General features: G+C 42.2%; 1 protein-coding gene across 5 annotated transcripts in view; it reads right to left on the bottom strand.

Annotated features, from left to right (window-relative positions):
• Window positions 1–905: 905 nt before the first annotated feature.
• CCDC187 (coiled-coil domain containing 187) overlaps window positions 906–14528 on the bottom strand; it is a 31707-nt gene continuing 18084 nt past the window's right edge. For 2 of the 5 annotated variants that reach the window (XM_038156658.1, XM_038156662.1), the window contains 15 exons: window positions 12893–12990; window positions 12426–12536; window positions 12034–12146; window positions 11405–11538; window positions 10804–10931; window positions 10513–10700; window positions 9540–9627; window positions 8567–8781; window positions 7240–7423; window positions 6889–7051; window positions 3826–6170; window positions 3119–3460; window positions 2648–2791; window positions 2095–2220; window positions 906–1811 (listed from right to left, as the gene is read on the bottom strand). In XM_038156658.1, the coding sequence (XP_038012586.1) occupies window positions 1626–1811; window positions 2095–2220; window positions 2648–2791; window positions 3119–3460; window positions 3826–6170; window positions 6889–7051; window positions 7240–7423; window positions 8567–8781; window positions 9540–9627; window positions 10513–10700; window positions 10804–10931; window positions 11405–11538; window positions 12034–12146; window positions 12426–12536; window positions 12893–12990 (4565 nt within the window). In that variant the 3' untranslated portion in view covers window positions 906–1625. The remainder of the gene's footprint in view (window positions 1812–2094; window positions 2221–2647; window positions 2792–3118; window positions 3461–3825; window positions 6171–6888; window positions 7052–7239; window positions 7424–8566; window positions 8782–9539; window positions 9628–10512; window positions 10701–10803; window positions 10932–11404; window positions 11539–12033; window positions 12147–12425; window positions 12537–12892; window positions 12991–14528) is intronic. The other 3 variants (XM_038156660.1, XM_038156659.1, XM_038156661.1) reach the window with 3 other exon arrangements.

The raw sequence follows: 14528 nt of genomic DNA, 5'->3' as shown, positions 1-14528 counted from the left end.
TTAAATCTAGGGTTTAACTGAGAAATAATCATTTTCTATGAAAGATAATGACTCCTCTTGAGGCTAGTATCAAGATTTATTGACCCAGGAGGTTAATATTGATCAAACCCAAGGCAAACAAAATATTAGACCTTGAAGGAGAGTAATCTTGATATTGAAGCCTTGCCACTGAGTGAACAGGTCAATATATCTGGGTGCCAGAATCTCAGGTTTTGAACACAGAATGGTGGGGGATATTAAACATGTCTGACATGTTCTGTGTGCACACTTGTTATTCTCATCAGCAGGAGGTTCTTTATGGCTGTGTCCTTCCCTGCAGAGCAGTGTGTGAGGGTTCAGGCTTCACTCACAGCCCTCACTGCAAACCTGGTGGGTCCCTCTCTGCCTCAGGTGTAACATAAGGCTAAAAGCAAGCAAGTCCTTCAGCTATTTATTCATAGCTAAGTGATATTTTTAATAGATTTCATTCCAAACAAGGGATCCTGCTGCTGCAAAACCAGAGTGAGAATAAACTGAAAAACCAGAGTGCTGCAATTTATAGATTTGTCATTGTATCCAACACTCTAAGTCCAGGAGAAAAAAAAATGGAGTTAAATTGTTATAAACTGACAACAAGAAAATAAATAACTTATGTGGATTAACTAATCAATGAGGATAAAGTCAGAGACAAGGAAATGTACCACTAGAGACATGAAAATAGTTTATAGGATAAGATCACCAGTTAAGGAGCTGGGGGCAGAAGTTGCCTTTTTATTTCTGTTCATATGGCAACAAGCAGGGGAGGGTTTAATGTGCTCAGCAAAACAAATATACACCCATTCACTGCTGAGAAGAACAGTGTGTACAAGAGAATCTGTTATTCTAACTGATTTCAGTGAAAATAAATGAACAAAATAAGCCATGTGTATAATATTTTATTCAGAAAACAAGTACAAAAACAATTAAGCCAACAGTATTTAAAAATATAAACATAAAAATGTCTTTTTATTCCCCCACGCAGATTTTAAGTATTGTTAAAAGTTAAGTCTTTAGATAATTTCTCTTTATTGATCCTGATTTAAATTTTATTTGAAGGACACTCTGAATAGGACTGGAAAAAAAATCTGATCTCTTTACAAACAATTATTCAATAATGAACAGTTTCTGAATTCCAGTAAGAAATATTTGCACTGTATTTATTTTAAAAAGAACTAACAAAAATTTGATTTTCTCAGTACAAAATAGATGGGACCACAGCAATTAGCATAGAGAACAATTACCATGCTGAGGAAATGTTTCTATTTCCTTGTCAAAATCTTGATTTTTTTTTCCAGTTTTGCCAATACAAAAGGAGTATTGATTTCCTCTCTTTTGTCTATTAAAGTACATTCTCAGCACTCCACATTTGGGTGTTGTAAAAATTCAATGGGCTCCTGTGAATTGCATGATAAATAACCCAATTACAGGCACACATCTGATTGTTAGGAACTGAAGGTGCTGGTAGAAAAATCTCCAATTTAAAGTGCATCACGTCAGTATTTGCTTCATTTGCATAAAATTATAGCCATTTAACCTGATTGTCTGGCTCCAGGTCCTGCCATTCCCTGTGCCAGCTCCAGGCTCCTTTGAACCAGTTCCACAGTGTATTAAAAGAAAAAAGATGGTGCACAGTCACCCTTCAAACAGGCTTTTTTCAGATAAATCTTATTAAGAACTCTGATTGTATCAAGGATCAAGATATCAAATATGGCTTCAGTCATCCTCATCTTCACTGTTAATTCATCAGCACCATAGGAAGTCCACTGAGATTCTTCCTTGTGGAGCTCCTGGATCTGAAATATAACATGGAAACAAATTTTTACTTCAAAAAGGAGAGTTTCTCAAAAGTACTGAGACACAGCACCTAATCCAACAACTTTACATCTGCATCATTAATTTTCTAAATTTAAACCACTCACGAGAGCTGGAAATACTGGATTGTTAATTCAATTTTAAAAAGGCAGTAATTTGAAGATCTGAAGTTAATTTAAGTAAATGTAATTCTCACAAAAGGACGAGAATTTCTAGTTTAAATCTAGAGGAAATAAACAAATCCCCATTGGAAATTCTGCTTACCAGAATAAGGTCCACTCTGTCTCTCTTACAGTTTCCATACTTGGTCATATTTAGGATTTTTCTTTTCATTTCTAAGTCATTCTTTTCCAGGTTCATTATTTTAATAATTTCACCCTGAACAAACGTCTACAAAATAAAGAAGGCTGAAAAGAACTCTCCTCATAAGAATTCTGGTGCTGTGAAGGTTCCACATGAGTGACAGGTGCCAGTGTGAAGATCCAGCTTTCAGTCCAGAAACATCCCAAAGTTTAGGGGACTGATCTAGAGGCAGCTAATCAATACTGGCCAACCAGCACATTTCAATCATAATATTACACACAAAATAGCCATAATTAGGAGAGTTTAAAGGCCCATTCCCATTCTTAACTCCACACATATGGAATATTTTGACTAATCAGCTCAGTCTATATTTATTCAGGCATTTCAGGGTAATACTGTTTCTTCTCCCATCACCTCAGTTACATTGTCATAATCCTCCCAAATTTCACAATTTTTTTTTGCAGTCTCTGCTCTTTTCACTCTTGCTCCTGTACTTTACATTGCCAGAACATACCTTGACATCACTGACATCTGTCCTTCTGCAGGGATGCCTGGAACAGGAAGATCCCACAGTTTTTTCCATCCATGGGAACATATTTGGCTTCGCAGTCACTTGATATTCTGCACACAGCAACTCACGGCTCAAATCAAATATAACCTGTAACAAACCCAGCAGGACACTGAAGTCAGGAAAACTGGATTCCAGGCCCCAGCTTTCCATGGAACTTGGCTTTCCCTGAACAGACCCAGACAGACACCGGGTCAGGTGTCCAAGGGTTAGGGTGGAACTCTGGATTCTCTGCAAGGACATTTATTCTACTGGAATTACTCTGCAGCAAATTACAAAATACTCCTGGTAGTACCTTTTGGTGTCCCTTTAGTTATATTTAGTGTTAGCAACTGGAATAACATTAAATATTAGCTAATATGATTCAGCCCTTAGAACACTACAAAAGTTATTTTTAAAGCTCTAACTGTTAATTACCTGATTATACATCCTCTTGCTTTCTGCTTCCAAATCATTCCCTGGGAGATCACTATATTCCAAGTACTTTGGCATGTTGATGTTCCTGAAATTTGATTTTATGTTCTCTGGGGTCCATAATTCTTCCACAGCATATGCAGACAAATTTTTAACATAAGAACTGTTGTGTGGTATCACAAGAGGAACTTCCACGGTTTTCTTCCAAGGAGCTGAGTGCCACTGGTCTAATCTGTACAAGTGTTGCTTTTGTGTCTGTCTCACCGGCATGTTTTGGTCAGAATTAGGCTGATCAAAATCTTCAGAGCTTCCAAAAACACCAGCATCAAGGATTTTTAAAAGGAGCTTCAAGAGAGAAAAAGAAAAGACAGATATATTCCATCTTTTCAGAGGTATTGGGATTATTAGCAACTGATCAAGGTTACACTTAAAGCTATTTTATTCATGGGCTCAAAGAAAGGCTTACTGATGTATTATTAAAAATTCCAATAAAGAACTCCCATTTTCTTTGTTTGGATCGTACATGTACTATCCAATGGCTACAGAATAATTCCTTAAATAAGGAATAGGTCACATCAAGTGACCAGTCAGGTTCCTAACATTGATATAATTTCTGTGGATGATGAAAAACTGGGCCACACAAATTCTTGCCTCTATAGACCCAGCTTCAGAGCCAGCTCTTGAAATAAAAACTTTCTCACTGTACTTACAGGCAAAGTGGTTGGAGAAGTCTCTGGAGATAAATGAAGTATCTTGTCTGCTTTTGATCTGTGTTTTCTTTTAATCTTCTTATATTCTTTAACTGCATCATCTATAAATTTAGTTACAATTCTGTCTGTTACTGTGTGACAACCATGAATGCCAAGCATATCAAAATCACCCAGTAAAACATCAGAAACCGTTGCTGATGGCTCAGATAAGGCAGCAACTGAATTTTCTTTGAGGGGAAATGGTTTCTGATTGTCTTCTTGCCTCAGGCCTTTGCCATAATTCATCATGTCTTTTTCAAAGGCACTTTTATATTTGTGTTGAGCTGTTTCAGAAAATGCAATTAAAATGTCAAACAGAAGTTTTTTACTGAGTTCACTTGCAATATCATCAGCAAGTTTAATTCTTTTCTGATCCTCTACCAAGCAACAAATATTTTTGCTTGTGTTTACCTCATCTGTCTTGCTTTTCTTTGGAAGAGCATCTGCAAATACAGTTTGTTTTATTTGTGCCACTTCTGGTTTTTCTTTATCTGATCCCAAGCACGTTAAGTTCTTTTGACAGAGGAATTCATTACAGTTACACTGCTTGGAATGGGGAAACTTTTGCCCTTTTCCACACAGCAAGGCACTGTGTAACCCAGACTGGTTTTCTTTCACTTCTGAACCTCCTGCACTGCTTGTGTCTTCTGCTTTCTCCTCTGCAAACCCCACTCTCTGCTCATCATCTTCAGAATAGTTGCAGTCTCCTTTGAGGGAGTCATCATCATCATGGAAGGAGTCAGAGTCTTCATTCCCCATGTAACTGGAATTATTTTTGTTAACCCCAAACAGGTGTGAAATCTCATCAGGTCTGACAAAGACCCCACAGTGCTGAGCACACTCGAAATACTTCACCCCTTCATAAGTTCCAGCATTGTCACCTTCAGCTTTGTCCAGTGCAACACCAGCCCAGTGGCCACTGCCAAAATGAGTCTGGCCTTTGAACATCAGAGTTCCAGGCTGGCTCTGCTTTACCAACACTCTGTCCCCAATTTCAAATGATGATAATGGGTCATCCCTGTCCTCCTCAGCACTGGGCAGCTTTTCACACACTTTGCATTGTTTCATTGGGAGTTCAGGACTCTTACTTCCACCAGAAGAATCTGTATTTGACACAGGCAGAAACTCCAAATGCTGCAAAGGCATCTCCTGTTCTCCATGCAGGTTTTCTGACAAACAGCTGGAAAGAGCTGTAATAGATTGTTCTGAGAGACAACCATCCCGAGTTGAAAAAGCACCACTTGTCTCTGTAGTGAGCAGGGGAAATTCTTCAGGCATGGTCTTATCAGGTAATGGGGGTAATGCATCCATTTCCAGTGATATATCTTCACCCGTGCCCTGACTAGACTCCGAGCCTGTCATTTCTTCCGGTGGAGATGTGAAATCATCCGTGCTGGAGGCAGGATCATCATTTTTCATTGCATCTGCACCTAAAAGGGGAGGAGGAAGATCTTCTCTTGGAAATGACAAATCCTTTTTGTTAGAGGATGGCAAGTCAGCACTTCCAGAGGACAATACTTCACCCACAGGACACAGCATTTCCAACGAGGTATCCTCATCAGTTGGAGGGAGACCCTTATCACTACTGCAGGTTGCACCAGTGCATGAAGGGCTGGCAGCTGCATCACTTCCCAGTGCTGGGATCTCCTGAGAACAGGGCTCGTTTCTGCTGCAGCTTTGTGAGGCATGCAGGTGTGGCTCCCCCACCCCCTCAGAAGGGTTTTCGGACTGGGAGGAATGTGCTGACTCGGTTCTGGAGATAATTGTTTCGTCTGCTGGGATGAAGGAAAGCAGGTGATCATCGCAGCCATGATCCAACGAATCTCCAGGGTATTTCTGGGAGAGAGATGAAGTCTCAGCTCTGTCATCTTCAGGCAGCTCACATTCATTGTGTTTGTCACTAGGTGATGTTTCCTTTCCATGGCTTATTGCTATTGGCATCTCTTTTGAGGTATTAGCAAACGCAACACCACTGTCACAGACAAACTCTTCTGGGACACTGACATCTGTGTCCTCTCCATGCTTCAGCTCTAATTCTGGGTCTGAAATGGAACTTTTTGAGAAGCTGATCCAAACTGCAGACACTTTCTGAAATTCTGAGTGAGAAGAGTCTGATTTGGCACTTTCACATTGCAAAAAGGAGTTATTTGACTTGGACAATGATTTTGTGGAAGTCGGTTCCTCAGAAAATGCTTTTAAATTTTGTTCATCAGAAGCTTCATGAGAAATATGGTCCAAATGCTCCAAACAGTGACTGGCATCCACCTGATGGATCTCAGAAGGGACAGGCACTTCCACTTCTTTAACTGGAACATTTAAAAGAAAAATATTTTAAAGAAGAGCTTGCTGATAGATCACTTAGGACACTTAAAACTGGAATGGAACCTATCATGCTCCTCACTGTGATATCTAGGAGTAAATTAGGAGTTGGACTTTATGATCCTTATGGGTCCCTTCCAAATCAGGATATTCTAGGATTCTATGAAATGCAGAAAGATGGTTCATTAGAAAAATGACAGAAATAGGAAATACTGCCACAATATGTAAATGTTTATATTACAGAAATTATGCATACCCAAAACTATGTAAATGATATAACTGACTCATATATAAACAGACAGTTTTATTTTTCACCTGTCCTACTGAGAGTAGGAAATACGAGCTGAGGATAAAACCTGGAAACAAAAATAACTCCAGCATGTCCTGTCCAAGTCTATCTTCAACTGATCTATGTTCTTTTAAAAAGAACAGCCCTAAATTCTTGAAAAACTGTATCAAAAGAGAGCAAATTGTTAATGACACAATCAGAGTAAGTTATGATTTTGTTCTGGGGAAGCAGTGTAATCATCTCTTAATAAACCTCAGAGATCCCCACCATCTTGCCCAGCAGTGATTTATACATTGGCTATAGTGAGCAAGACACTTTGGTAATAAATGAGAAGATTGTCTCTCTTTCTGTCTGGATTAAAATTTGATTGAAGTAGTTGAAACAGATTGGACATAATAGCATTAAATATGATTGACCTGTTCCTTCAAGAGTGTTTTCTGCCTGAACAAGGCATAAGTTACACCAAGTAGGAAGCATCCCCAAGGCTTTCACTGGGTTCTTTCTGCCACATGGATTAATACCTTCATTATCTTGAGGATCAGGGTTTGAAAGAAGTGCCTTTTCCTCCAGCACAGATTCCTAGAATGTAAACATTTAGGAGAGTTAATGTTTTGAGGAAAAAATGCATGTAACCAACACACTTATTCTTATTTTGACTTCATGTTCCTAAGTGCCAAATGAGTCTTGTGCTGGCCCTATTTTAAGGCAAATATAATCTGGGGCACCCTTTCTTTAGGCATGAATGGAATTCCAGAGGTGGTCCTTACCAGAAATACACACTTTTGGCCTTTTCTTGTAACGAGTGTGGCTATAGGTTCCATTCCAGCTGAATTTGTAGTTTCCAGAGGTAAGAAAACATCATCCTGAGCATTAAGGGGCTGCTCCAAAGCTGGCAACTCCTCCACCTGTTTCTGGTGTTGTACCAGTGGTTCCTTGTTCTCAGTAGAAAAGCTGTAAAGAGTTTCACATGGAATGCTGTGTTCCTGATTTGTATAAAATATGAACATACCCATGCAGGTGGATAAATAGCATAATCACCCCTCTGCACTCCTACACAGGACTGAGATCTATGGACAATCAGCCAGAATTTGGGTGCATTTGATTCCACCAGCCCTTGGCTGCTCCAGAATGACACCAATATTCACTGTTCTCCTACGAGCAGCCTTGTCAGTAATAAGAAGTGAAAGCACAGCCAAGAAACCTTTTAAAGATTTCTCTGACTTGTAATCAATAACACCATGAATTATAGATCAGTTCCATGCAGGGATTTATTTGAAAGCCTTCCCCTGTGGGGACTTAAGTAAATGCACAAACCTGACTCACCACCCTGCTAAAGCTCTGGGTACCACTGAATGAAAGGGGGTTTTAATTCACATTGATAAATATATGTCTTTAGCTGCTTTTTCTCTTCCTGAAGCAAACTAGATTTTTATTCTGAGCAGTGTGGATGCTGCGGGGCTCTCATTCACACTGCTCAGCTCCTGCAGCCCAGCAGGAAGCAGGCAGGGATGCTCCTGGGGAACAGCAGGATGGGGATTTCTTAGTCTGACTAAACTCCTGAACTGTATCTCTCTACAGGATTTTACATGACACCTCTGTGCTTCAGTTTAAGCCTAAAATTTAGCCCTGTGTATTACAAAATCCTTCTGTGGTTAAATCCTCAGTGAAGCACAGACCAGCTCTGAGGGGCTGAGTGATACAGAGGCTCAGAGCCAGCGGGTGACAAAGGAGTGAATTTCCCCAATTAAATCAATACGTTTCTACTCATTCCATATGGGTATTGTGAAGACTAATTAATATATAGTTGCAAAGTGTTTGGGTTTGTAGTTAAAAGCCACCATGAAAGCATGAACTATCATTAGCAGTTGCGTGGCATCATTAAAGGTGCCCTGAGGAACTCACCATTGGGACAGAATGATAAGCAGTGATCTTGATTTATCAGCTGCTTGAACACAGAAGTTGGAAAACTTTATCATCATACACTCCCTCTTTGGAGTATCTAAGCTCACACAATTATCTAGGACATACCTGTCTCCATCTTCTCCACTGGATTCGGTCTTACCTTCAGCAATCACTGAGAAAAGTTTTACTTACCCCTCATATTTCTTGCTCTTTTTATGCTTTAGCTGGACACAATTGTCTTTACTCCCTGACTTCATAACCTCCTGCTTTCCAGCCACACTGTGCAGCTTTTCCTGGACTTGTGCTGTTGAATGCTGCATCATTAAGATCTCTCTCTGCTGCTTTAATAAAAGCTTCCTTTCTTGATGGGCTGCCCTGTGGATGTTTTTCAGGTGCTGGATTTCTGCCTACACAAAGCAGAGAAAGAAAAGAGCATAACAGAGGGAAGATAATGAAGAGCTGTGCTTAAAAATATGTATAATGTTTCTTCACATAGGGCACTATTAATCCCAAACGACCCTGAAAATTCAATAGTTTCCCTTTTTATAAAAAATTTGCAGTTTTATTTTTCAACAGGGGTTTCACCTGTGAAAACTGATGACAGGTAAAGGGATGTTTGATGGTGTGTCAAGTGGTGAGACCTTTAAAAATGGTCTTCAGATCATTCAGAACTACAGGGTGCTTGTGGTTTGCACTAGGAATTCCTTTCCTTAAATGAGAGGCTTGCACTATGTAAGGAGCAGGACAGAAATTTTCTGACTACCAAGTGTAATTATGAACCTAGCATAGTGGAATAACCAAGACTATAAAATTAGCTGTCAGATTAATTTAATATATTTCAACATCACAAGCATAAATCAGTGGAAACCTACATTATATGACCTGTTTGTTATGACATAAATAGAAAAATCCACAATAACAGTGAGGTAGCAGAAGAGGAAAAAAAAGATGTTTTCTTTTATCCAAGATTTACAGACTGCTGACTTTGGCACAAAAGCCACCTCACTGTGGGTATGTAGGAAACATGGAGAATAATGGATGCAAAGTGATTTTTTTTTTTTTTAAACACAAACCCCACTTGCTCCAGCAACTCCAGACACCTCCCTGTGCTGCATCCTCCCTGTGGATATGAGATGAATGCCAGCTCCCCTCACTGCAGCATTACCTGCTCCCATTTCAGCTCCATCAGGATCTTGTGCTGCTTTGCTGCCATGGCAGAGGCTCCAGTACCATCCTGCAGGTTTTCCAGAACACTGGAGATCACAAGGATGAGAATCAGAGTCAGATCATTAAATGCCTTGAATTTATGGATGGGACAAAAGCTCCTCTCTAAACAGCTGTAGGTGTGGAAGGCTCTGCAGAAAGTTCTGATGGACTCAGAAGACATCTCACCACCCTGGGGCTGTGGTGCCTGGACCTCTCCTGAAGCAAATGGAGTCTTCTGAGCACTGGGGGGGTCCTCAGAGTGTCTCAGTGTGGTCAGCACTGAGGGACACCCCTCACTGTCCCTGAGAGCTCCTCAGCCTGGTCAGTGTTGAGGGACATCCTCACCGTCCATCCCTGACGGCTCCTTATCCTCATTAGTGCTGAGGGACATCCTCACTATCCATCCCTGAGGGCTCCTCAGCTGGTCAGTGCTGAGGGATGCCCCTCACCATCCATCCCTGAGGGCTCCTCATGTCATTAGCACTGACGGACACCCCTCACTGTCCCGGAGGGCTCCTCATGCCATTAGCGCTGAGGGACACCCCTCACTGTCCCGGAGGGCTCCTCATGCCATTAGCGCTGAGGGACACCCCTCACTGTCCCGGAGGGCTCCTCATGCCATTAGCGCTGAGGGACACCCCTCACTGTCCCGGAGGGCTCCTCATGCCATTAGCGCTGAGGGACACCCCTTCGTGTCCATCCCTGAGGGCTCCTCAGCACAGCTGGTGCCCCACACCACCACAGAGGAGGCCGCAATAGAAGCTCAGCTCTGCTCTGGAGGCACTAAAACCATGCAGGCTCCTTTCCTCACCTCATTTTTCACTTGCTACTTGCTTTCTAAGAAGATTTTACATTTATTGTGTTCCCCTGAAAGGAGGAGAAGCAGTCCTGGCCTAGCAGGCCTGCAGCAGCGGTGCCCCCGCGGCCCTCACCGTCTGCGGTGGCCCAGCCAGGCCAGCTCGGCCCTGGCCCTCTCCCGCAGAGCCTTCCTCCGGAGCTGCAGGAGCACTGCCTGGTGCCGAGCCCGCAGCTCCTCTGCCCTCAGGCACTGCTCCACCACGGCCAGGCTGGAACCACAGAAGGCGCCGGAGCCTCCGAAGCGTGGAATGGCTGCGCTCCGCTGGGGACAGAGCAGAGTATTGGTGACCAGTTTGATAGAGGGACTACAACCAAAAAACCAACCAACCCAGAGAGAGAAGCACTCCTCAGATTGTTTCTGTTACCTGGCTGTTGGAGCTGGCCTGGTCACTGCTTTCCCCAGAGATGTCCCAGGTTTCCCCATGGGGCAGATTCACCCAAGGTGACAGCAGATTCGAGGTGTGATGGCTGTGCTGTGACTGTCTGTGATCTGCTGGCAGAGATCCCAAGGCAAAGAGTTAATGTCACCAAAAATAAAATATCTGAAAAGACAAAAACCAACTGCCCCAGTACAAGTTAACATCCATTTCTGAACTCAAGGTGCCTCTGGCAAATATTTGTCAGCCAAGCTCATGCACTGCCCTCAGCAGGAGCTGGAGGAGTCATCCCTCAGCTGTTCACTTCCAGGAACAAGGTAGGGACATCAACCTCCTTTACAAGTGAAATCATGGCAAACAGGTAAAAATTTAAAAAGAGGTCCATCAATAGGGTAAATAACGCTCAGCTCCCAACACGTCTGTCTTAGAAGGGCCAGGAGTACAAGGGAAGATGGCCATAGTTTAAGTATGCATAATGAACATAAATATTCAGGTCAAGATTTTCAAAATTAGTTAGAAAACTGTGTTCCAGGCCAGGTTGAATGGAGCATTTTCCCAATACCACTAAATCCTTTAATGTCATGTTCACCTCCTTGAAGCACTGGGCAATATGAAGCTCCTCCTCCTAAAAGTTTTCTTTCTCCCAATATTTTGGGATCCACTGGATTGGGATCTCTTTCTATCTTCAATGCAGAGTGTCTCAGTGAACCCATCTCTTGATTACTGAAGGTAAGAAAAAGGAAATATTTTCTTACTGCAGTCAGAAATATTATTTCAATTCCTTACTTTCAGAGCCAAGTCCTCCATGGAGATTGAATATTTTCAAACAAGAATGCTGCTCATTTTTATGTGGTACTGAAAGTTTTACCTGTGCAAAGGTGCCTTTCTGGTAATTGCATCCATAAGACCCTGGAAGCAATTCTCAAGTCTTTATGCCACTTTAAATGACATTTAAAAATGCACATACAATATTCTAATTTATATCAAGGGTATGATAGTAAAGCAAAATGAAGAAAACTATACTTTTCACACAAGTTTCAGAGGGGTTTCTACTTTTTTAAAAGTGCAAGATCTCCCACAACATTGGAAAGATGTTAATACTGTAGTTTGGGCATAAATCAGAGCTAAAAACACTACATAGCAATTACTTTAGTGCCCCAAAATATTAATATAGTCAAACCACAGGCCAAATCCTTGGAGTGCCTCACTGTATCCTACCTCCTGTAGCTGCCAGCAGCAAGGTCACCTTCCAGCCAGTGTCCTCTCTGTGTCTGCTCTGCGTGGCAAGGTCTTGTCACAGGAGGATCACTGCCTTTGGAATTCCTGCTGTCCTGCACACACACAAATTGTCACACACCTCAATGATCTATTTGAAAAGCAAAACATTTAAACTTTTTTTCCTCATCTTCTTTGGAAAGCCCCTGGTTGTAGACAATGCTTTTCCTATGCCAACAATCCCTAAAGAGTTGATTAATTAATGGGCTGGGAGAAATCTCTGGGCATGTGAGGGTAAGGTGCTACAGCAGCTCACAAACTGCTGTGTGTTTACAACTGCTCTCACGAGAGCTGGGGCCTAGAGGTGTACCCCAGGATCTGAAATCATAGCTTACCTCTGAACTGAGCTGCAGCAGGCCCCGCAAAAACCTGTGGCTTTCCTCAACCTCTTGCTTTGCCTTCTCCCTCAGCACCAGAAGCCGATGTTTCTGCTGCTGCTGCTGGAGCTGTGTAAGGAAGTGACACATGATAAATGGTATCTTCAGCCAGGTGACACAATACCCGAGAGCTGAGGGGCAAAGGGCAGGACAGGAGCTGCACAGCCAGCTCCTGCCACATCCTGCTGCCCTGGGCAAGTACAGCAACATCCTCTTACCCACAAGAGCTACACTGAGGTCTCCAAACACAAATGAAGCCTGGCACCTCACCTTTACAGTCCATAGGTTTATAACCCTGACTCAGAGCAGCTGATGCCAACTGAGTATGGCCCAAGCACACCCGAATCTGGGGATAGGGAGCACCTTTTCCCCTGGGACAGCAGAACTGGAATTCCCTTTTCTCGTTACACAGCTTTCCCACTGACCTTCAGTTTGTGAGCCAGAAATAAGGAGGTTTGCCTCAAAATGTCCAGGTGTCTCCTGTGTTTCTCTTCCAGCTCTGTGCCACCAAAATCTCCCTCACCTGCAGAAGTTTAGGGGATCATCACAAGGGGAATGTATACATGGTTCCAACTGCATTTTCCTTTAGACTCTTCCCTGGGCTTGTTTTTGGAAGCCTCCCAAAACTGACATCTGCCTTTATTACTGAAATAACTTCTCTGCATACATTTACCTCTTCCACCATAACTGGAGAAGGAAAATGTCAGTACCTACATCCTGTCGAGAAATGGGTGAGCAGAAAGTCCTGCAAGTATTGGGAACTGTCAGGACTTAAGGAGAGAGGAATGAGGAACAATTCCTGCTCTAAGCCTGAATTTCAGAGTATGGGTTATTGTCACTCTTGGTCCCACTGTTCCCTTGCTGCACCGACAGGATCAGAGCCAATGGGTACAAAAGAAAAAATTCCCAACCTTGTGACAAGGTTTCCCAGGTGAAAAAAGGTCACTTTGGGAACTCGAGCAGCATCCTGCACGTCCCCTCCATCTGCATTGGGATGCAGGCTGGTTCCTCTCTCTTTTGTCACGGGGGACACAAACCCCTTGAAAGAAAAAAGCTTTCATTTTAAAGTGGGGAAGTTTTCCCTCTTGCTCCAGGTGCAGCTTTTTCACTGCTTCTTCCTTACTGCACGTCCCCTGCCCGTGTGTGACAGTGCAGCTGATATTATGTTTACCAGTGAAATGTTCTTGGCTGCTTGAGCTTCTCAGATGAATTGCTCAGCTTATGCAAACAGGTTGTGTGTTTATTCTGTGCTGTGCCACTGTCACAGCAACCAGAGTCATAAAAGAATGGAAGTGTGGGTCATAAATAGAAATAGGTTTGATTTGGAAACTTGAGATAAAATCTCTGTCTCTATCCAGGTCACCTGAATCCAAATTACCCCGTGGTGCAGGATAAGCCCATGACATGCAGAGTTTGTTTTTGCTTTACAGACTGAAGGGTCTGGAACTCAGAAGGAGCAGAGATGTGGGCTTGTTTGCATGCCAGGATGGGGTTTGTGTTTATGTGGGTGCGAGTGAAATAAAATATTAAATCTTTGAGGCTGGTGCAGATTTTCTATTAGAATGCTGCTCTGTTTTTATAAACAGCTTGATTGCAGACTTCACTTTCCTCCTACAATGGAGGAGGAGGCTTCTCCTACAAAGCTTCTCTTAACACCCTTCTTTTCAGTGTCAACAGACTGGATGGAAATCTCATACTATTTTTTGGTAATGGGCCTTTCCTGGCTTTGGAGGGTGGTTTGAAAAGGCAAAAATCATATCTAGACATGCCAAATTGAGATATTTTTAGAAAGAATGTTCATTTTAGCCAGTCTTTCTAATTTTGAGGACTGAGCCAGACTCCTTAATGCTGATTAGTTAACTAGTTAACTAGTTAGTTAACTAGAAATAATTTTGTGCAATGACCGATTTAGGAAAATGGAGTGGATGAAAAAGCTGGGTTTTGTACAGGGAAGTTTTATTAGTGTTTTTTTTAGCAATTTAATAGAAAAAAAGACAAGTGGACAATTCTTCAGTGGGTCTACAGACAGCACTTTCAAAAGCTCTTTCAATACTAACAAAT

This window comes from Motacilla alba, chromosome 17, assembly GCF_015832195.1.
Source record: "Motacilla alba alba isolate MOTALB_02 chromosome 17, Motacilla_alba_V1.0_pri, whole genome shotgun sequence".
NCBI lineage: Eukaryota > Metazoa > Chordata > Aves > Passeriformes > Motacillidae > Motacilla > Motacilla alba.
Note: the sequence above shows the minus strand (reverse complement) of the source record. Positions and strands in the feature narration are given on the sequence as shown.